Here is a 22,913-nt window from a genome sequence, read left to right on the forward strand (position 1 = left end):
TTACATTTAGTTCTTAAAGATGGTTGATTATGAATCATTAACCATTGACCCAAAAAATTATATTTATATAACTATTTTCTTGTCAGGGCATTCTTAAGAAAGTATATCTACTGTTCATCTACATATTTAATGTGTTGCAAATAGGCGGTGTGTGCAAGATCACGCAAACTTTGTTCCGAAGCGGGACCGAGTTGTTGGACCATTTTTGTAAAGTGACCATCTTTTTGCAGCAACTCGTGTGGGTGACCACATTCAACAATTTGACCAGCTTCCATTACCTGTAAGATTAATGAAACGTTTTATTTGTGTACTTAAATTTAGTAAGAGTGATCATAATTAATGTTACTTCACAATGACACAGAATCCCTAGCTTTACTGCCCACTTAATAAAACCTATGTTGACCAGAAACAAAAACAGTTTTGCATTTACAGTCAAAAATTACAGACAAACGTAAAATTTGGAGTCAAATTTAGTAGAATAGATCTGAGAAATTAATATCACCATTTTAAAATATCATGCAGATTTTAATACTATGAGCGGTGCGCTGTGGTTAACACGAAATTCTGAAGTCCATAAATATTTGGGAGCCACTGTCGAGGAAGACATTAAAAGATCAACCGTGCGATACAAAATGAGACTTCAGCAACACGTCAACCCCCTAACTTCGGGCCTCTTGGAAACGACGGACTTTGTGTATCGGCTAAAAAGGGCGAAACTTGCCGCAGTCTAACAGTTTACAAATTACGGAGGGAATAAAAATTGTTGGATTTGCGTTCCCTAATTGCCATCATTTCCCATAAAATCTGATAAAAGCCAAGAGGCTGATTGCAGATGGTTTAAGAATTAAAAAAAAAGATTTTAATACGTTCCAAAAGTTCAATTAAAGTCGAATTTTTAACCATAGACACGAGGAATCACATTACCGACAACCAAAGTTTGCCATATGAAGCTTTGCCAAAACCGTGCCAAATATTAATTATTAAGTTTTCTGTAAATAATTGATATATACTTACAACGACACGATCTGAATCGGCCACAGTATGAAGACGATGCGCGACTGTAATCACAGTGCAGTTCGTGAAGTGCCTTCGTATGGATTTTTGGATCAACGCGTCAGTGCTGTAAAAGATTAAGGAATAAACATTTAGGACGACATTTGCTTTGCTTAAATACTTAAAGTCCTTCAAGAAAAGACCGTAGGAATTCTTAAAAGGCCGGCAAGTGCGAGCACTCTGGCAATGTGTCTATGGGCACTTATCATTTGGTTTGACCCGTTACATATACACAACTTAAAATAAATAAAATGTATTGAACGGTGAAATTCTGTTAAAAGGGAATGAGAATTTGAAAACTTACGTAGAAAATTTGACTTAAATGTCTATTAATAAATTACCCAAAAATATAGATAATACTTAGTTAACGTAACTGCCCAAAGGGCTTAGCCTGACACCTGAGCGTAATTAATAAATACTTTTTATATAATCTATATATTATATAAAATGTCTGTATTTAGGTGGGCTTAAATTTTAGTAGTAGCAGTGTTGGCCTAGTGGCCTGTGGCCAGCATGCGACTCTCATACCAGAGGTCGTAGGTTCGATCCCCGGCTGTGCACCAATGGACCCAAAAAGTCGACGGCGTGTGTCGAGCGCAGGATGATCACCTACCTGCCTACTTGTGAGACTGATCATGAAACAGATACAGAAATCTGAGGCCCAGAACTATTTATTTATTTTTTTACGATTTATTTATTTTTATTCAAATTATCGTGTCTACGGTCGATTTTTTTACAATATTGTAATGCACCATTAGGGTGATATACAACTTTATTAAAAGAATCGTGCTTTAAATGGACATATTAAAAAACTACAGAACATAATTTTTTTCACCTTATTTTTATTTATGCCACGACCATACTTACTTAGGATCTACATTAGCTGTTGCCTCATCCAGCACCATAAGTTTGTTGTTAGCGAGAGCGGCGCGAGCGAGACACAATAACTGTCTCTGTCCCGCGCTGAAGTTTGTTCCGCCCGCCTCTACTGCGCTAGACAGAGATGTCACGCTGTGCTTTAACTCCACCTGTCGTACGTGTTAAGAAATATTTAACTAGCTGCCTCGCGAACTTCGTTTCTCCTTGATTTTACTTAGCCTATCTTTTTAGTACATACCAACATGGGACATTTTGCTATGCTATCCCAGAGACTTCCAGAATGTTTCAAAACAGAGGGTTTTCCGGAATGAAAACTGTGTTTCTGTGATTTTTCTCTATATAAACCTTAGGAGTTCTCAAGTTCTTATTTAACAAATAAAAAATAGTAGATGAAAATTAAGGGTTATATGTATTTTTTATGCTGTATAATAAAAAGATAAAAACATTTTTTTTTTCTTAAAGATAAAAAAATATTTTTTTGCGGTGGACACCCCTTTATCACTTAGGTGTTTGAAAGATAGATACCTACTAACCGATTCTCAGACTTACTGAATATGCATAAAAATTTCATAAGAATCGGTCGAGCCGTTTCGGAGGTGTATGGGAACGAACATGGTGTCACGAGAATTTTATATATTAGATTATTACTCATAAATATAAAATTAATTTCTAATATAGGCAAGTGTGTACTGTGTACTGTGCATCAATGGACTTTCTGTCTATGCGCAGTTAACATTCGCTCGAACGGTGAAGGAAAACATCGTGAGGAAACCGGCTTTAGACACAAATGGTCGACGGCGTGTGTCAGGCACAGAAGGCTGATCACAAACTTGCCTATTAGATTGACAAATGATCATGAAACAGATACAGAAATCTGAGGCCCTGACCTTTTTTCCCGGATCACAATAAAAGCAGAACTAGCGGTCTTATTAAGTGGCAGCTAGGTGAGGGGTACCGGGTTCGAATCCCGGTTCGAGGGCAAGTTTTAATTTAATTTAAATTTGTTCTCGGCCTTTGGGAGGGTTGTGCGGTACCGGGCGAGTGCTTAAACCGTACATGGAGGACACGGTCGAATTTCTAAAGACAAGCACGAATTATAAAAAAAGGTCTTATTCCCATCTCGCTCGCGCACGCTATGATCACACTGACAACTTTGTGTCTCAGGTGCGAGCGCATCGTAAAATTTCACTTTCATCAATTTTTCAAAAATCTTATACTTGACGATGGGTAATGCCGTGCCAGAGCCATTAAAAAAAAAAAAAAACTTTAGACGTGTCAAGGGACACCCGGATGGAACGAAATTCCTTTCGATTAATTTATATGTTAATTGGTATCATAACAGTATAATAGATTATCTCGACACCAATCTTACGACGAAAAAAAAAAGCCAACATCACGAGGTGTTCCCAGGCGGTCACCCATCCAAGTACTGACCTCGCCCGACGTTGCTTAACTTCGGTGATCGGACGAGAACCGGTGTATTACAATAGCAAATAGCAAAAAAGTGTCGTGACAACTTTTCGTAAGATTTTTTTCCGTCTAGCCCCCTTTCACAACGCGCGATAAGGAACTTCGTTCCAATAAAAGCAGAAAAACGAGTTCCATTTTGGGCTTACCTGTTCCAAAGCTTTCCATATATCAGCGTCTGAATATTTATCAAAGGGATCCAAGTTGTATCGCAAGCTCGCCGAGAACAACACGGGCTCTTGCGGGATGATTGAAATCTTAGATCGCAGTTCCTACAATGTTTAAAAAAAAAAATTAGAAAAAAAAAACCATTTTTTTTGGTTAAGAGACTTTTAAATGAAAAAAAGAGTATGTGTACTTATGTACACGCGTTAGATGTTATACTTCGATGCGTATGGAAAAAAATAACTAAAATGCAGTAGTGATTAACGATAAATACCTATTAAAATTAATCAATAAAATTATTATTAGTAAATACTATCACCGTCGTATATGAAATTGATTTAATAAAATAACCAAAATAATATTTATTTATTCACACTGTTTAATTGTACTGTTACGAAACACGTGTTCTAAATATAAAAATACTAGAATATACAACTTGAACATAGTTATTATCGATTTTTATGCCACCTAGAACTAACTTCATTCTGTTAATTTTGTGTAACGGTGCGCGCGCATCGTAAAATTTCTCTCTCATCAATTTTTCATAACGCGCCTTAAGAAGTATAACTTCAAAAATATTATTTTTATCAAAAGTGGTATTGTTTCAGTAGATATTGATGTCTTCTATAAAACCTTTTTTCTAAGTCATATAACTTGTAAGAAATTAAAGTTAAGAATTTCGTTTTGGTCTCATGGTTTAGGCAATTTTATACAGTATCTCATATTCAGGTTACAGAAAGCCAGAGAAAAAAATTAAGACCGTAAATTAAGTTTAAAAAAAAACAAAAATTGGCTCACTGTGTACTATAGGGAGTATACACTGAACCACCTGTATTTCAACAGTGAACCACAATGTCGTTACCAGTAAAAATCCTTATTTGTGAAAAGACACCATACAATTTTTGATAATCGTCTTTTATTTTTGTTGTACAAAATCCAATAAAAAAATATTAATTCTAATAACAAAAAAAAATGGTTTTCTATGGTAATAATAATAATAAATTCAGCAAAAAATAAACATAACATATCAATAATTAAAGTTTCAAATTATAAAGGTTTCGTATAGTCTTCACAGCAGTTAACTTCTTAATCACATCAAAATGCGTCAAAGTAGGTAAATATTTACACCATACTTAGTAAAGATAAGTTTACATTGAAGGAATATTTAAAATGACAAGAGTGCCTTTTTCTCCACTTGTCACTTTAGCTCCTGTTGGAGCCACAACTCTCTGTGGTTTCTGGACGGTTGTTGTGCCGGTTTCGTCAAGATTCGAGAAGAAATATTCGAGTTCCATCCACGAATCTAGGCTCCCGTTTTAGCAATTCCTCCAAATTAGTAAAAAATATTGCCACAGCTTCCCGATTGAATGAGGTAGCTCGTGCGAGACTTACAGCTTCTGGTTTCTTTACTGAAATATCAGGATGTCTTTTTTTAAATAAGCGAAACCATCCCAAACCTGACATTTTATCCCTTTCCCATGAGCTGGGTACTTCAATGCCATTAACCTTTGCCATTTCGTAAGCCACCTTCCTACATTCTTTGATGGTCAAAGCGTAGAATATTAGTGCACAGTCTTTGTAGTATTTTAATAATATTTGTTCGTGTTCTTCAGTAAACACTTTATTAATATCATACCTCGGTTCAAGTGATATATTATCACCATGTTGACGTTTTTTTTAACGTAACGGCGCAATGTAGGGTAGGGAATTTTACTGGATTTTGCCGCCGTCCTAATGGAGCTACCATTTTCTATCATTAGTAATGCTGACATCATATCCTCTTTATTGTGTTTTCCAATTTTTCTTTCCTTATTTCTTGGCCTTGGCATCCTAAAACAATCAAAAATATTATTGATTTTCAGCATAACACTATCATTGAACAGTGAACCAGGATCGTAAGGTACACAGTGAACCGGTTCACTGTGTACTATGCGAACCTGGTTCACTGTTCAATACACACACTATTCAACATATAATATTTAAAAAAAAAGGGTTGTAGGCTAAATTGTCACAAAGCAATATGCTCATAAAACGTCTAAAACTACAACAATATCGACACCATAATGCTTTTGGTGCTGGAATTAATAACAAAATATATAAAAATCGAGATACTTACGTGAGAAATCTATGTTTTTTTGGCGAGAAACAAACAAACCGCTGTCACACGTCACACTTAAGCCGCGGCCACCGGCTAGCTACGGGAGAGGGGAAGGGTGCCTACGAGAGAAGTTTTAACATGATCGGTCGAATTGACAACCTCGCAGTTTTTTCAACATGGTGGTGGTTCAATGTTCCTGGTTGGTTCACTGTTCAACAACCGACCCTACATCACTTTGCTCTATTGTCAATAGTTCCAGCAGTGCACGAGATTTAAGAATTTCCATTAGTTTTTACTTGAATTGCACTATCGTAATATATTATATATCAAGAGAGATTTTGAGGGAGGCAAAAAAGAAGATATGTTAGGAATTTAATTTTCATTATCAATTATTTATTAAATTTATTTCTTCGATAATAAAACACGTTGCATTTTAATCTACAATTCGTCATTTGAGATTTCAATAAATTATATTTATTGAATATTGCATAACTTTTAATAAAAATATAATTCTATAAGGTAATTCGCCCTTCTCACTCTCAATCGCTCTCTCCCTTTTCTTCGACAAAAACGCTGCACATCTTCGTGACGCTAATATTATTATTGCGTTTCATCCGTAAAAAATTTACGCTATTGCGCCTAAAGAAGTTTCACTTCAAAAATTATATAGCTTACAAGCTGATCCGGCAAACGTCGTTTTGCCATGTATATCATTTATATTAAAAAATAGGGGTTGATCGTAAAGGGGGGATCGTTAGGGGTTGTATGTATTTTTTAATGCTGTATCATAAAAAAATTAAAAAAAAAAATTAGAGGTGAACTACCCTTAACATTTAGGGGGATGAAAAATAGATGTTGTCCGATTCTCAGACATACCCAATATGCACACAAAATTTCATGAGAATCGGTCAAGCCGTTTCGGATGAGTTTAACCACAAACACCGCGACACGAGAATTTTATATATTAGATATAAGATGTTACGTAGGGTAACGAACCCTAACGTAACGTAGGGTAAGGAAAGGGAAAGTGGCCGCAGACGCAAGTCTTGGTTGAAAATCCATAGACAAAGCGTCAAGTCATTGTTTAGAAGCGCGGTCCAAAATTAAAGATCGCCAACCTTCGAAAGGAGATGAAACTATAAAAAGAAGTTACCTTCAAAGCCACGTCACCTGTGTCCAGATCGTCAATAAGGATGTGTCCATCTATTGGAGCCAATCTGAACAAGGCAGCGATTAAAGACGATTTTCCAGCGCCTGTGCGACCTACTACTCCAACCTGTGAATATTTTTATAAATAAACTAGCTGATCCGGCAAACGTCGTTTTGCCATGTACATATCATTTATAATAAAAATAGGGGTTGATCATAGAGGGATGAAAATTAGGGGTTGTATGTATTTTTTATTGCTGTATCATAAGAAAATAAAACGACAAAAATTTATCAAAAAATTAAAAAAAAAATTAGGGGTTGTATGTATTTTTTAATGCTGTATCATAAAAAAATAAAAATGTATCTAAAAATAAAAAAAAAAAATAATTTAGGGGTGGACTACCCCTAACATTTAGGGGGATAAAAAAAAATGTCCGATTATCAGACATACCCAATATGCACACAAAATTTCATGAGAATCGGTCAAGCCGTTTCGAAGGAGTTTAACCACAAACACCGCGACACAAGAATTTTAGGTATATATTAGATAACTTTGTTTAATAAGAACCTCATTTAAAATGAATCTCTTTTCATAGCGTAAACACACCTAAACAAACGTGATTACTTAAGATGTCATGTGGAACATGGTGTAATGGTTGCAGCTCCTTACAAACATTGTGTAAAACAAAAACTTTGCGATTAAAAAGAGTGGCGGAGAGTTTATTGCCAGTTCTTCTCTTCCGTTCTACGCCCTTGATTTGAGAACTGGCAGTAAATGTAAATTAGAAGCATTGAATGTACATTGTGTTACAAATTTAGTTTATATTAATAAAATTCAACAGTGTACAACTAGTCTGCTTCGCGCAATATGGGGCTTGAGACAAAATCACTTTTCGACTCATTAACGCCAAAATTGTATGAAATCATAGTCACGTCATACAAATTAGCATTCTTCTATAAAAGATCTATTTAACTCAAATACCTGATAAATATTATCTAAACCGAAACCGACCTACGTGCATTTTGTACATTGTAGCTTTTAGAATACATAAAAGTAACTTGGCATGGCTATTTTATATAATCCTAATTATAGTTGGATTATTTCAAAAGACTAATTTATATTTCCCGCCTCTGTAACTAACATCAGTGACAGTATTTTTTTTTTTTTTTGAGTTTTTGGCCTGGTATCTAGACCTTTAGGCCAATCAGTGACAGTACCGACTCTCAGTACACAGACTACATACACCACCTAAATATTGACGTCGTAACAGATTCAAAATTGAGAATTTTAAAAATTTTAACAAAATATATACTTAAAAATAGAAATGATTAATTTGTTATATATGTTAACGTAAAATTGTAATCGAATACAAAAATCGATTTTCACTTTTAAAAAATACCTAGATTATTTTTGAACAATTTCAAAATTTTCGGAACCCTACACTAATTGAAACATGAAGTTAATGTAATGTATGTACATTTGACAAGTAATGGTTAAATTAGGTTTAACTTTAAAATTAACAAATGAGGAAATAATAGATTCGATTAATTTACCGAGAATGTCACATCACTTATAACCAATAGAAAACGAGAATGTCACATCTCTTATAACCAATAGAAAAGTAGAAAATGGCCGTTTCACAATTTGACGGTTTCACTTCGATAGATTACAATCTACCGAATAATAATACGTTAAATTGTAAGCAGTATGTTGAGTTGACAATCTTTCGACAGTTTATAATCTCGCGAGATAGATTACAATCTAACGGTTTTTACAATTTTACGTTAACATATAGATCCATACCTTCCATCCACTTTCGATAACAATATTCAAATTCTTCAAAACTGGCTCAGCTTCCGAATCATATCTCAGATAGAGATCCTTAAACACAACCTTGGCTCTTTGAGGCCAGTTGCTTGGAGGAGTCTTTCCCTCCAATTTCTCTTGTGGCAACTTCGTATATTGTATGACACGTTCCACACTTATCATTTGCGATATTGCCTCGGTGGTTTGCTTTATACCGTGTTGCATCATGCTGACCAATATCAAACCTTGGCTGAGGGCTAAGCCAACGTTTCCTGACTGTGTATTACCTGTAAGAGGGTGAAAATTAGGACACTAATAAAGTTATATTGGAAATGAGCCATTATATAAATCTTAATATATATAAACTAGCCGTTTCGCGCCCGCTTTGCTGGACGAATTAAAATAAATTTTATGTTTCATTATTTAATTTTTTTTCATACTTTTATTATTCTTCTTTTTAACTTCCCGCTAAGAAAATTGAAATATTTCGAAAATCGAGTTTTTAACAGATGTTGACGTTTTGCGGTTCTAGGAAGCCTCTTTTGTTTTTATTAGCGGGAAAAATTTTCATAAAAGTAAAACAGAAATAAAAAAATGAAGGAACGTTGGAATTAATAAATAGCCATAAACCATCTAGGAAAAATTTCGCATCGAATGTTAATGGTAGTTTCATGTCGATACGATCAGTGGTTTAGGCGTGATTGAGCCTCAAACGAAGACCATTTTCATTATATATATATAGAAGATAGATAGAAGATATAACAATAACCTTAGCCACAGCAACGCTTGGCCGGTCTGCTAGTATGTAATATAATAAAATCACATTGCCCGCGTTCGCTATGACAGATGCGTCAAAAACATCCCGAAATGGCTCAGTGGAAAGAAAATGGAACCAGAAACCTGGGAAGATGAAATAAACGAGATAGCGGAAGATTGGAAATAGCGAAGATGAGAGACTGATGGAAGATTTTGGAGAAGGCTTTCACTCCTGTTTAGAAAAAAAGGACTACCACGAAAAAGTAATTTTATTCTTCGGATATAGTCTATGACACAAACAAATAATGTGGCTTTCTATTGGTAAAATAATGTTGTGTTTCTCCGAGGGAGTCGGTACGGAATAAGTTTAAGGAATTAAATATTATGACACTATCTGGTCAATATATTCTTGAAGCCTTGTTGTATGTCCAAAAAAATATAAACGATTTTAAAACAAATGGTGACTTTCACCAGTATAATACGCGAAATAGAACTAATTTGAGTGTACGACCAACCAGGCTCCAAAAGATAAACCACTCCTTATATGGAAATTGTATTCGTTTTTACAACAACTCCCAAGCGAAATTAGAGAATTATCACTAAATAAATTCAAAGCCCTCGTTAAACGAAAATTAATCAACAAAGCTTTTTATAAATTTGAGGACTACTTAAATGATCCTAATCCTTGGGATTGAATTGCTCCAGTTCAAACAATTTGTATGACAATACTTGGCGATTAAAAAGAGTGGCGAAAAGTTTCTTGCCAGTTCTTACCCGCTCTACGCCCTTGACTTGCGAACTGGTAGTAAATGTAAATTTACGATTAATTTAACTTGACGATTCAAAAGTGTACTTGGTTACCCACTTGAATAAAGATATTTTGAGTTTGAGTTTGAGAGTTTAATGTTCAAATTAAAATATACCTTCAAATACCATAAAAAAATACATACAACCCTTAATTTTCACCCCTCTACTACGAACCCCTATTTTTTATTATAGTAGATAGTTATTTTTATTGAACTAAAAAATGTTTGAACAGTGTCACATGATAGCTGTCAGAATTCTACGGAATTAAAAATCAGAGAATAGTTAAACATCCGTCACGATGTCAATTGATGTGTTTTATTACATATTACGTCACGTTAGATAAACATAAAGAATGTGTTTATTCATGACAAGCAGATAAATTTTGACTCATTTTAAAACTGTCATCTGTCAAATGTTATCTGCGAGTCATCAAAGCCATGATGATTAGTAAAATATCCGTCACGATGACAATTGATCACTTTACGTCACGTAAGATAAACATAAATAAAGAATGTGTTTATTCGTGACAAGCAGATAAATTTTGCATCTAATTTTAGATCTGTCATCTGTCACATGTTATCTGCGAGACATCAAAGCCATCGTGATTAGCAAAATATACGTCACGATGACAATTGATTTCTTTTCTTAGACATTACGTCACGTTAAATAAAACATAAACATAAAATGTGCTGTCATCTGTCAAACGTTATCTGCGAGTCTATATAATCTTACGTCACGATGACAATTGATTTCTTTTCTTAGACATTACGTCACGTTAAATAAAACATAAATATAAAATGTGCTGTCAACTGTCAAACGTTATCTGTGAGTCTATATAATCTATCGTAAAAATTTGTTTATCTATTACAATTGTGCGTTTTGGAAACCATTTTAAGTAAAACATATGTGTTTCCCAGATCTGCCATATTAAACTTAAAACACTTTTTTTCCACAATTTTTGAGCCCTCTTTACGGACCTTGATTTGGGGTCTGGTAGCTTATTTATTTATTTTTTATTTATTTAGTTTAAGCTTATAACATCACACACAGTACTAAAATTACTAATTATTTTACAAAAAATCTCGCATCTAAAATGTGTGACAATTAATGTAAGCATAAGTTTCACACAAAAAAAATTAAATAGAAATAAAAATTACAATTAAAACATATACGATAGTAAAAGCACACAATAAAATAAAATAAAAATTACAGAAATTTGTTGGCACTTAGAGCAGAAAAAAAAGAAAAATCATCATCAAAACAGCGAAATTAGGTTTGAGAAAGGCACTTGCAAATGCTTTCTCTAAAACCGATCAGCCCACTACCGAATATATCCAGCTCTGGATACGCTGTGTTCAATTTGTTGAAATCGCGAAGAATTCGAACGAGAGGTGCCTGAACTCCTAGGTTGGTTTTGGCAAAAGGAATTTGAAAGATATTATTGATTTTAAACCTAGGGAATGAGTGAGGGACGACAAATTTGATTTCCTGTAAGAGGTCACTGCTCTGTATATAGTTATTGAGTAATTTATGCAAGAAGGTAACACCGGCTAAAGTTCTTCGATTGTACAGAGATATCATATTAAATTTTTTGAGTCGCTGATGGTACGGGTGCCTATGTGAAAATCCTCTGCTTATGAAAGCTAGGTGCCGCGTAAAAGATCTTTGGATGCTTTCCACGCGTTGCGAATGGATCGCATATGGTGGATTCCATATAATACTGCCAAATTCTACATGACTGCGCACCAGAGCGTTGTACAAAATTGTTTTAGTCGTACAACCAAAACAATCCGCATTCCGTTTAAGAAATCCAAGCATTCGTGTGGATGTGGTGACTACTTTATTGACTTGTGATGTAAACGTTAATTTTTTGTCAATAATAACACCCAAGTCACGAATCTCCTGAACCTCCTGCAATGGCGCGCTGTCAAGCTTATACACAGTAACAAGTGGTTTTTTTTTTCTTGTGTATTTAATATGAAAGCACTTATTTATATTGAGGATCATACCATTTAAAAAGCACCAATGTTGTATACCATTAAGATCACTTTGAACTAGAGCAGCATCACAGACAGTGTTAATAACTTTATAAATTTTTAAATCATCAGCGAAGAGAGACGCTTTACAGTGCTTTATATGATTCCTAACGTCGTTTACAAATAGTAAGAATAGCAACGGTCCCAAATGGGAACCTTGCGGAACACCAGATCGCGCAATATAGGGAGTAGACTCAGCGCCTCCAACAACTACTGACTGAGGCCTGTTACGAAGATAGGACTTAAACCAGTTCAGCAAATTCTCTCCCATGCCATAACCACGAAGCTTCTGAATCAGTAACGCGTGACTGACTTTGTCAAAGGCATTGCTAAAGTCAGTATATATAGCATCAATCTGGCGCCCACGATCTAATTCCTGACATGTTTCAGTCACAAAAGACATGAGGTAGCTTAGATCATTAATATGATTAAATGTTTGAATATCTTTTAATGAAGTCATTGACAATTTATTCGGAAAAATATTCCTTATCAATATAATACCAATGTGTAAGAACCCCTTTTTTAGAACAGGATGAATCGGGCAGGAGGGTCATATGATGTTGCCGTCGCTCATAGACATTCTCAATGCCAAAGGGCTCGCGAGTGCGTTGCCGGTCTTTTTTGACGGTATTATTCTTAAGCAAAATTTATGAATAAACACTTACCATCGTCTAGTAAGAGGAATGTATATGCAACGACGATAACGTAGAGGGCAGATATCAAACTCAGATAAATTGAGAACGTTGTATTGGTTACGAGGGTTAAGTACCTGAAAATGTATGGAAATTAAAACTAGATTAGGGGTATAGAATCTCAACTGTTTTTTTTACGATATGACAACTAGATCTACAAAATATATACAAATTGACATATTAGGCTATAATAATAACTTAGGAACTTGAACTTTATTTATATAAACTTAGTCTTGTCGAACTAAAGCAAAACTTTAAGAGATATAAATTTGAAATTATTTCTCAAATTAGTGTTCTAAATTTAAATTCTTCACGTCTAATATTTCTGACAGTAGTGTTCTAAATTTGAAATGTGTAATCACGTCTACTATTTCTCAAATTAGTGTTCTAAATTTAAAATCTGTAATTACGTCTTCTTTTTCTCAAAAAATAGAAATTAGTGTTCTAAATTTAAAATTTCTCAAATTAATGTTCTAAATTTGAAATCTGTAATTGCGTCTACTATTTCTCAAATTTTTGTTCCAAATTCAAAATTATCTAAAAAGCCAAAGGTTTTAAAATCTTACCATGAAGCAGTATGCACGTCCTGTTTCTTGTCAAACTGGATCCGAAGCATATCTTGGGCTTCACATGCTCTCACTGTGCTAAGACCAGCCATACTTGCCGATACATGAGAGAAAACTGGACTGCGGGTCACTCCTTCAACTCTATAAATTAAATATATTAATGTTATATATAAATAAATAAATATATATATAATGAAAATGGTCTTCGTTTGAGGCTCAATCACGCCTAAACCACTGATCGTATCGACATGAAACTACCACCATTCGATCCTAGATGGTTTATGGCTATTTATTTAATTCCAACGTTCCTTCATTTTTTTATTGCTGTTTTACTTTTATGAAAATTTTTCCCGCTAATAAAAACAAAAGAGGCTTCCTAGAACCGCAAAACGTCAACATCTGTTAAAAACTCGATTTTCGAAATATTTCAATTTTCTTAGCGGGAAGTTAAAAAGAAGAATAATAAAAATATGAAAAAAAATAAAATAATGAAACATAAAATTTATTTTAATTCGTCCAGCAAAGCGGGCGCGAAACGGCTAGTATATAAATAAATGAAAATAAATCAGTGGCGCTACAACCTCTTTAGGCCTCAGATTTCTGAATATGTTTCATGATCATTTTTAAATCTAATAAGCAAGCAGGTGATCAGCCTCCAGTGCCTGACACATGTCGACTTTTTGAGTCTAATGTCGGTTTCCTCACGATGTTTTCCTTCACCGTTCGAGCGAATGTTAAATGCACACATAGAAAGAAAGTCCATTGGTGCACGGCCGGGGATCGAAGCTACTAGAATTATAATGCGAGCAATATTTTAACCGCGCTGTCTAAATTTCTTACCGTTTAATAGCCTGTGCTGTTGCTAGATAAACCAAAGTCCATAGGTACATCAGTATGCCGCAGGCGACAGTTGTCAACAGCATGTATGGGCTTACAATCGCCACCATCACAATAATACCACCCATCACCATGAACACCTGAAAATTATGCATTTAATTTTCGGTTCGGTTAAAGCGGTACGCGTCACGTCAAAGACTAAATGTTAGTCTAGACCAGTGATTCCCAAAGTGGTCTATATCGACCCCTAGGGGTCTATGACAACCTGCAAGGGGTCAACGCCAGCGAAAAAAAATTTGGGGGTCCATGAAATGAAAATGTAGTGGATCTTAACACGTACACTGATTGTACCTATTTACTTACATCATACTACATATATTATAATATCAAAACATATACATTATTTATAAAAGTACCTACATATCAGATAAAAAAATATATTTTGAGTAGTTTTAATTTAAATTCAATTAATAAATGTATGGATTAACATGTCTTTTTACTTTAAGTTTTTAACACTAAACTTCACTACAGTTAGAAATTTACAGGAAATCAATATCAGGTAAGTAGGGGGTCTACCCAACACGGAAAAACATGGCAAGGGGTCTACGACACAAAAAAGTTTGGGGAACTCTGGTCTAGACTCTAGACGGAAGAATTATTTATTCAAACTCAAACTCAAAATATCAACGACGGCTAGGTTTACGACGGTTCATAATTACGTCTCTTTTCATCACAAACAGTAAAAAACGCACAAGTAAAGATAACATTTTTTTTTTAAAGGTTTACTAAACCTGGAATTACTAGGCAGTGATGCCAGCTAAACAATAAAAGAAGTAATTAAAGTTAATTCGATATATTGTTCGTGATATTGAAATATTTGTTATTTTTGTATTAGGTTACTTGAGTGTGTAAATATTTAGATTTACCTTTTTGTAGGTAAAACATAAAATACGTAGCATTTTATTTTATTGCCTTAAAATGGGTCAAATTTGTCCCTTTTTCAGTGGAGAATTTTTTAGTAGAAACATTTATGAAATGTCAGAATTCTACGGAATTTGAAAGCAGAGTATAACATACGGAATGACACACCACACACTATCCTTTATTATTAATCAAAGAGAGGGACACATACATTGAACAATAGTGAAAACTTCAACTTAATTTTTGAAGTGAAACATCTTTATCGGGGTTGGAAATAAAATGTAGTGTAACATTTTTTCGTTACGCGTCACATTTTTCCGTTACGCGCCAACTTTTGAAGTGAAACTTCTTTATCGACGTATGGGAGAAATTTTGAAGCAGGTTACGCGCCATGTTGCTTTTTGAAGTCCAACTTCTTTATCGGCGTTGGAAAAAAATTTACACACATTTGTCACATTTTTCGGTTACGTGCCATCTTTTTCTTGTCCCTACCACGGTTGATCCGAAGAGATTCGAAGCCATTAGTAACAACAATATATAATAACGATAACAATGATAGTAATACTAATAATTATATTACAATTAATGAAATTCTGTAATAATCTTAGTACTACATAGTAGTACAGTAATAAGTTAAAATGAAATAATCGTATTTGTATTCATGTCTATGATAATAAAAGCCTTTTGTTAAACTTTATCTAATTTAACTTTATTAATCCAATTTCTGTAAAGTTGCATATAGTAGATCATTTTTCGAAAAATAAAGTCCTAAAGAAGTTTCACTTCTTACGTGTGTACACCTAGTACACGCACACATTTTTTTTCTGAAAGAACCTCGCTGTTGGCCGAGTTTCAGCTCGGGCCGGAAATGGGCTTTTTCCCGCATCTAGCGCAAACTCTCTATCTAGTTTTTTTTCAGTACTTGTACTCCTAAGACCTAGGGCTGTCCTTTACCTAGTACGACACACCTCAAGACGGGATCGTACCTTCCCCGGAAAAGACAGTTTTTTAGTCTGATATGTCTTTGCTGTTTGAGACGGTGATTGGATCATTCGTATCAGTTAAGATGGGTCGCGGGCCTTTTTTTTTAAATTGTTTTAATGGAATCTCACTGTTGGCCTTAAGGGCCTTTACAGCTCAGCTCGGGCTGTGTTGGCGAGCGTAGCTCGTCCGGAATGGGATCAACATAGATATGAATATGAAATCTTAAAATACTAATATATCTAGGACGTCATTTTGTTATCGCGTTTAACACATGCACAACGCCATCTGTTATTGAATAAATAAATTATAAGATGAATTATGACAAGTAGTATAATTATATAGATTATGTGAACTATGACTCAACGACAAAAGGTCGCTGCTGGGCCAAATTACCGTTTGAAAGTTGGCATCATAAAAAAGTAGTATATTAATTCGCTTATATCGTATGCCAAACATTTATTTCCGCGCAGACTCTACAGTTAAAAAGTTTGGTCTGTGGCACCGTTAGTGCTGGCAACATTTTCTCGCTATGTTACAATTTATACAGATTATAAACAACAGTATGTCTTAGATTGTAGAGTACTTACTTGGATACTGTCCAAGAACATTCTAGGCATAACTTCGTCGACCACACCCATATCTTTAGAGAATCGATTGAGGATGCGACCAGAAGGATTTGTGTCAAAAAATCTCATTGTAGCAGACAAAATATTGCTAAACATCTTATTGTGCAAGTTGATTGAACTGCGCATGCACACGAACAGGAATACCAGAGATCTATAACAATGGTTTACTATTTTATTTATATAGCTAGAGGCCATCACAGATAATATATAACACAATGATATATTATCTACATTAAACGCCAACCACAGATTATTTTTATTTAATAGACCAACACAAACAGTTAACAATACACAAAATAAAAATATAGCAAAACAAATAAAAAATAACAAGTTAACAACAGACTATATAAAAAATAATTAGTGTCAATTGATTTGCATTTAAATGTAGATAATATTTAAATGCCATTAAAAAATAATGCTTCGAAACAAGGCGAGACATTTGTTTTACTTTTAATTTTTTTTAGTAGTCTGTGAGGAATTGTTTATTGCGTGTAATCAAGTTGTAGTCTATGGAGGATGGTCTGTGGTTAATAATTTATAATTAATTGCTTTTCAAACGATGTTTTTGTAATAATTTAATATTATTATAGCTAGCAAATTTTCTAGATTTTGTCTTCCTCTAAATAATGAATGAATGAATCGATTTTATTTTCTCATATGAGACATAGACACAGTTTTAATTAATAGTTATAATATAAAAAAGATAAATGTCAAAAATATATTTAAAAAAAAATACTTTCCAATCAGTAACTCATACAGCATCGTTGGATCGATAATTATAATAATTACTAGCTGATCCGGCAAACGTCGTTTTGCCATGTATATTATTTATAATAAACAATAGGGGTTGATCGTGAAGGGGTGAATATTAGGGGTTGTATGTATTTTTTAATGCTGTATCATAAAAAAATAAAAACTGAAAAAAAATCTAAAAATAAAAAAAAAATTAGGGGTGGCCTGGCCTACCCTTAACATTTTGGGGGATGAAAAATAGATGTCCGATTCCGACATACGCAATATGCACACAAAATTTCATAAGAATCGGTCAAGCCGTGTCGGAGGAGTTTAACTACAAACACCGCGACACGAGAATTTTATATATTAAGATTATGCAGTAGATTAAAATTACCAAAGTTTAAAAGCTTACCGGCCAGTAGTGAATAGTATGCATCCAAGAATAGCGGTTGCCCACAAATAAATATAAAAACTATGGTCAAAAGGTTCCTCTTGTGCTATCTCCTGCATGACGACACCAGTTTTTAATATAGTGCCTATAATTGTATGGTTTCCTTCCGGCAATATGTCAGTCGCATTTGTGGTATTCGAGTGGGTTCTTAGTGTGTCTTTTGCGTGGTTGGCTTCCACTTGATTCATCCTAAAAACATACAGTTTTTACAATTTTCTTTATCTCCATAGTAATAAAAAAAAAATATTTAAAAAAAACTAAAAAACACGCTTTTAAAGCACATCAAACTAAAAAGTGAAAAATAATTCCTGATTTAGGCTGAAAATGGTAATGAACAAAAAATACTGGTATTATTGTGAAAAAGCGTGGGTTGCTCGATAGACGAAAAATATGGCACAGAGCGCCCCACGCTTTTTAGTTTGATGTGCTTTAAAAGCGTGTTTTTTTTAGTTTTTTTAAACTATTATTTATTTTTGATTTTTTAGTTAAATTTTCGGATTATTGCATCGTCATCGATCTTTGACAGGTGCGCAAAATTTGAATAAAATCTGTCCGTTTAAAGTGGGTCAAAATCGAGTCCGAAGGAGTCGGTTACATACATACAGGTGAAGCTAATATAAAGCGTAATAAAAGTGGCAATGTACCTTTAACGCTGGCAGCACTTCCTCGCTGTATTGCGATACTCATTCGTTGAGGAAAGCACCAGCTCTGGGGTCACCGGTAGTACCAGGCGCCAACTTAAATCTATTTAATTATTCTTCTATCTATTTATTAGCGCCTGTCCACTTAAACCCCGGTGTATCGATGACCACAGTGCTGGTTCTTTCCTCAACGAATAAGTATCGCAATACAGCGAGGAAATGCTGCTGAAAACTATTTATCTATTATTACTAGTAAATCAGCTAGATTACTTTGACTGTTAGAAAGCTTTTATTTATACAACAGGGGGCAAACGGGCAGGAGGCTCATCTGATGTTAACTGATACTCTCCCTCTGGGGCTCGCGAGTGTGTTGCCGGCCTTTAAAAAATTGGTACGCTCTTTTCTCGAAGGACCAAAAGTCGAATTGGTTCAATAGTAGTTTAGTATTGCCTTAAGAAACGCTCAGTTGTGGAACGGAGGACGTCGAGGTGATACGGATGGCATTGAAAATTCTGCCTCGACGTCCGTTGATGCTCAGCTGCAGCCCTGCGATTCTGTAACTCACTTTTCGAACTCACACAGCGGTTTTCGCATCGGCGGTCGCTCTATGATTTGGCATTCTGATAAACAATAAACTACAAGCTCCCACCTTTTCAGAATGCCAAATCATAAAATGACTGCTTCACGACTGATTTGAGAGCGACCGCCGATGCGAAAACCGCTGTGTGAGTTCGAAAAGTGAGTTACAGAATAGCAGGGCTGGTATTAAGGCTATTCATTGGATAAGCTCGTGAAAGGCTGTAATATTAAATATTACCAGTGTGTCAGCCAGAGATCACCAGCTGAGGTGACGACTTGTGTTATGAGTATGAATATCACAGTGAAGATTAACAGCCCCCAACTACCCCCGGCATGGAAGTATTTTCTGTATACGGATGGCGGGACACGACCTGGAGAAAAATAATTAAATATAAATAAAATAAGCTGGCTTATAATTTCGTCGAATAGGAATTATGTGAATTTTTGTCTTGCACCTTTTGATCTGATGACAATATTATATTCGATATCGTTGTATATCTAACATGGCTTTACAATTTCAATTACGAGATTTGACCCATACAGGTCAAGCGAAACAAAACCATTTAAAACTATAGAATATGTAGCTTGATTATGATTGGTCTAGAGACTGACCAATCACAACACGACGCGAACATTTCCTTTTTTAAAAACGGAATTAAGAAACAAAAGACGAATGGTATACAAAACCCGACATTTAACTACTGTCAAATTGTAAATTGAATACTTACAAAAGACTCATTTATACACTAACTCCATAGTTAAAACTGTCGATTTTCGTCGTATATGAGTCACGTGACTCAAACCGGTCACATGTTAGTCGAATCGACGATGACGTAATATTATTTTTGTAATTTTAGATTGATAATTAACACGTAATAAAGTCAGTAGTTACCTAGCTTCAAAGTGTTTTAGTATCTCCATACAACAACCGTGACTGAACTTAATTCACGTCAAAAGCAATTATTTATTTACGTACTGAGAGAGACATTGACAACGGGACTTGGGCGACGCCATTTCTAGAGAAGCGATTTGGCGGGTTTTTGAAATTATGAATGTTTCATTTGAATTTTTAAAAAGTCAAAAGTCAAAAAGCATTTATTCATGTCATAACACAATGTACCTATACTTATGAACGTCAAAAAAGAAATATACATTAAATGCTTCTAATTGAACATTTACTGCCAGTTCTCAAATCAAGGGCGTAGAACGGAAGAGAAGAACTGGTAATAAAGCCATCATCATAATTCAACATTTGTATAGCTTCGATAATCGCTTATGGGCTATTTGAAAGCCGATTGTGATAATAAACGAAATATCCTAAGAGCCCAGGGCTCTTTGCTTAGGCCAGACCTTCGTCATTTTATAAAAGCTGAAAGTTCTTCTGTGCGTGTCCCCTATACAGGTAAGAACGACCAGAGACTATAGAGTTTGGATAGTGGTTACTTTGGTAGATAACAGGTAGATTTTGGATTTTGATTTTGGTCTGGCAGTCCTGGGCTCTTGATCTTAAACGTCATTTTCATTTTGCTTTACATTCCTCACCTCTTTTGGTAAAAATAATAAGAAATAATACCTTTCTCCATTAGTTCAGCAGTCTCTTCTGGTTCATCGTTTTCCTGAGCTCCTTCGACTACTGTACTGACACTGGTGTGAGACTGAAAAAGATGGTTTCCAACAATTAGATTTCGTAGTACAAAGATGTTTTTGGCTCTTAAAGGCTTAGTTAGTTACATTATGGGACAAGCGAGTTACCGCCGCTCATGGGCAAACACCAAAAGCTTTTATTGTATTGCAATGCAAACCTTAATACCTTAACACACAACTAGAAGAGCTTTTATGTTTAATATTAATAATTTACTAGCTGGTGCCTGCGACTTCGTCTGCGCTGGATTAGTATTTCGAGTAGCTTATATTAGCTACTTAAGATATTTACTATTTAATATAAACATTTCCATCACACATTATATATGTGTAACTCTAGCGGTTTTGGCAGCGCACGCAGATGGTAGATTTTTTTGTCAAAATTTCAGTACTTAAATCATATTGAATAAATATAATTTTTTTTTTTTCTTTACATTAAAAATATGTAACAGTGTAATGCAAATTGTAATAGTGATTAAACATTGGTTTAATAAGAAATCTACCAATTTTATTGAAAATATTGCCAATTTTCAACAAATCATATATCGAAGTTTTTAAGTCGAAAACTCGATTTGCATTTCCCTTGACATTCGAGTTATTGAGATTCCACTGTATTATATTTTTTTCATTTTTATATTAATAAGTTTTCTATTGTATTAGTATTAAGTTACTGTAATAATAGGAAATAAATAAGGTACTTCAGACGTAAAACATATGTAGAAAACGAAAAATGGTAACTATATTTAATTTTATTGATTATCTGACGTCATCTATAAAATATTTTTTTAAATTAAAGCTTTCTACAATAATACCTGAATAGACATTGTCCGTTGTCTTTGTAGCCCTGTCTTCTTCATCTCATCTTGAGCCGGCTCCTCTTCCTCCAATAACTCTTCAAATAGCGGACTCTTAGACACAACTTCAAATGAACCAAGAGTCTCGATCTCCCCCTGAAAGAGATTTTCACTTAATTTTTATAACTTAAGCGATTAAAAAGAGTGGCGGAAAGTTTCTTGCCAGTTCTTCTTACCCGCTCTACGCCCTTGACTTGCGAACTGGTAGTAAATGTAAATTTACGATTAATTTAACTTGACGATTCAAAAGTGTACTTGGTTACCCACTTGAATAAAGATATTTTAAGTTTAAGTTTGAGTTTATATAGTATGTATATATATATAACTTAATATATATCTAAGCCTAAAGATAATTAACTCTGAATACAGCGTTTTTTTTTATTTTGCAAGAACTAATTTAATACCCTCCTAATAACACAGCACAGCTGTATTTAAAAAAAAAAAAACAATTTTCATATATTTCCATTACCAGAAGTTATAGATAACTGATGCTTGGCATGGCATGGTGCCTTTAATGGGAGAGTTTTTGACCAAAGTTTTGGCAACAATTATAAATAACTGTTCTTATTATTAATGACATTATTAATATGATATTTGCATGCCTATTTGGCTGGTTGAATGTACCACTTTCTCTTCAACCTCGTTAGGTCTGGGCCTTAGATTTCTGATTCTGTTTCATGATCATTTTTAAATTTAATAGGCAAGGTGATCAGCCTCCAGTGTCCTCCGCCGTCGACTTTTTGTCTAAGACATGTCGGTTTCCTTACGATGTTTTCCTTCACCGTTCGAGCGAATGTTAAATGCGCACATAAAGGAAAGTCCATTGGTGCACAGCCGGGGATCGAACCTACGACCTCAGGGATGAGAGTCGCATTGCTGAAGCCACTACGCCTACACTGCTCCATTGCAGATAAACGATTTATTCTTATTATGTTTAGTAACTGTTTACTTTATCTCAGTATCGATTTATGATCCTGGTACACTGTTGCACACCTAAGCCTAGTTAGCACCTAAGCACAGTTTTGTTTATGGGTTATAATTAGACATCGGATTATATGCATTTGCATGTTTGCATATGCAAATGCATATAATTCTATTTTTACAGCATTATTGCATATTTTGGTACTTTTTCATTGATAGTGCTTATTTCAATAGTTAGGTATATACGT

At 34.5% G+C, this 22,913-nt stretch overlaps 2 protein-coding genes across 2 annotated transcripts in view; both read right to left on the reverse strand.

The window, feature by feature from the left end:
- The window catches only part of LOC125061771 (cryptochrome-1-like), a 213,317-nt gene that overhangs the window by 59,887 nt on the left and 130,517 nt on the right, over positions 1–22,913 (reverse strand). The gene's annotated exons all lie outside the window — the stretch shown is intronic.
- The window catches only part of LOC125061768 (ATP-binding cassette sub-family C member 4-like), a 71,272-nt gene continuing 48,426 nt past the window's right edge, over positions 68–22,913 (reverse strand). The window contains exons 11-24 of the mRNA XM_047667365.1: positions 21,703–21,840; positions 20,823–20,904; positions 19,488–19,620; positions 17,991–18,218; positions 16,805–16,994; positions 14,316–14,452; positions 13,476–13,616; positions 12,883–12,986; positions 8,616–8,905; positions 6,816–6,938; positions 3,549–3,671; positions 1,921–2,081; positions 1,015–1,120; positions 68–278 (exon numbers count right to left, since the gene is read on the reverse strand). Of these exons, the coding sequence (XP_047523321.1) occupies positions 108–278; positions 1,015–1,120; positions 1,921–2,081; positions 3,549–3,671; positions 6,816–6,938; positions 8,616–8,905; positions 12,883–12,986; positions 13,476–13,616; positions 14,316–14,452; positions 16,805–16,994; positions 17,991–18,218; positions 19,488–19,620; positions 20,823–20,904; positions 21,703–21,840 (2,127 nt within the window). The 3' untranslated portion in view covers positions 68–107. The remainder of the gene's footprint in view (positions 279–1,014; positions 1,121–1,920; positions 2,082–3,548; positions 3,672–6,815; positions 6,939–8,615; positions 8,906–12,882; positions 12,987–13,475; positions 13,617–14,315; positions 14,453–16,804; positions 16,995–17,990; positions 18,219–19,487; positions 19,621–20,822; positions 20,905–21,702; positions 21,841–22,913) is intronic.

This window comes from Pieris napi, chromosome 24, assembly GCF_905475465.1.
Source record: "Pieris napi chromosome 24, ilPieNapi1.2, whole genome shotgun sequence".
Taxonomy (NCBI): domain Eukaryota; kingdom Metazoa; phylum Arthropoda; class Insecta; order Lepidoptera; family Pieridae; genus Pieris; species Pieris napi.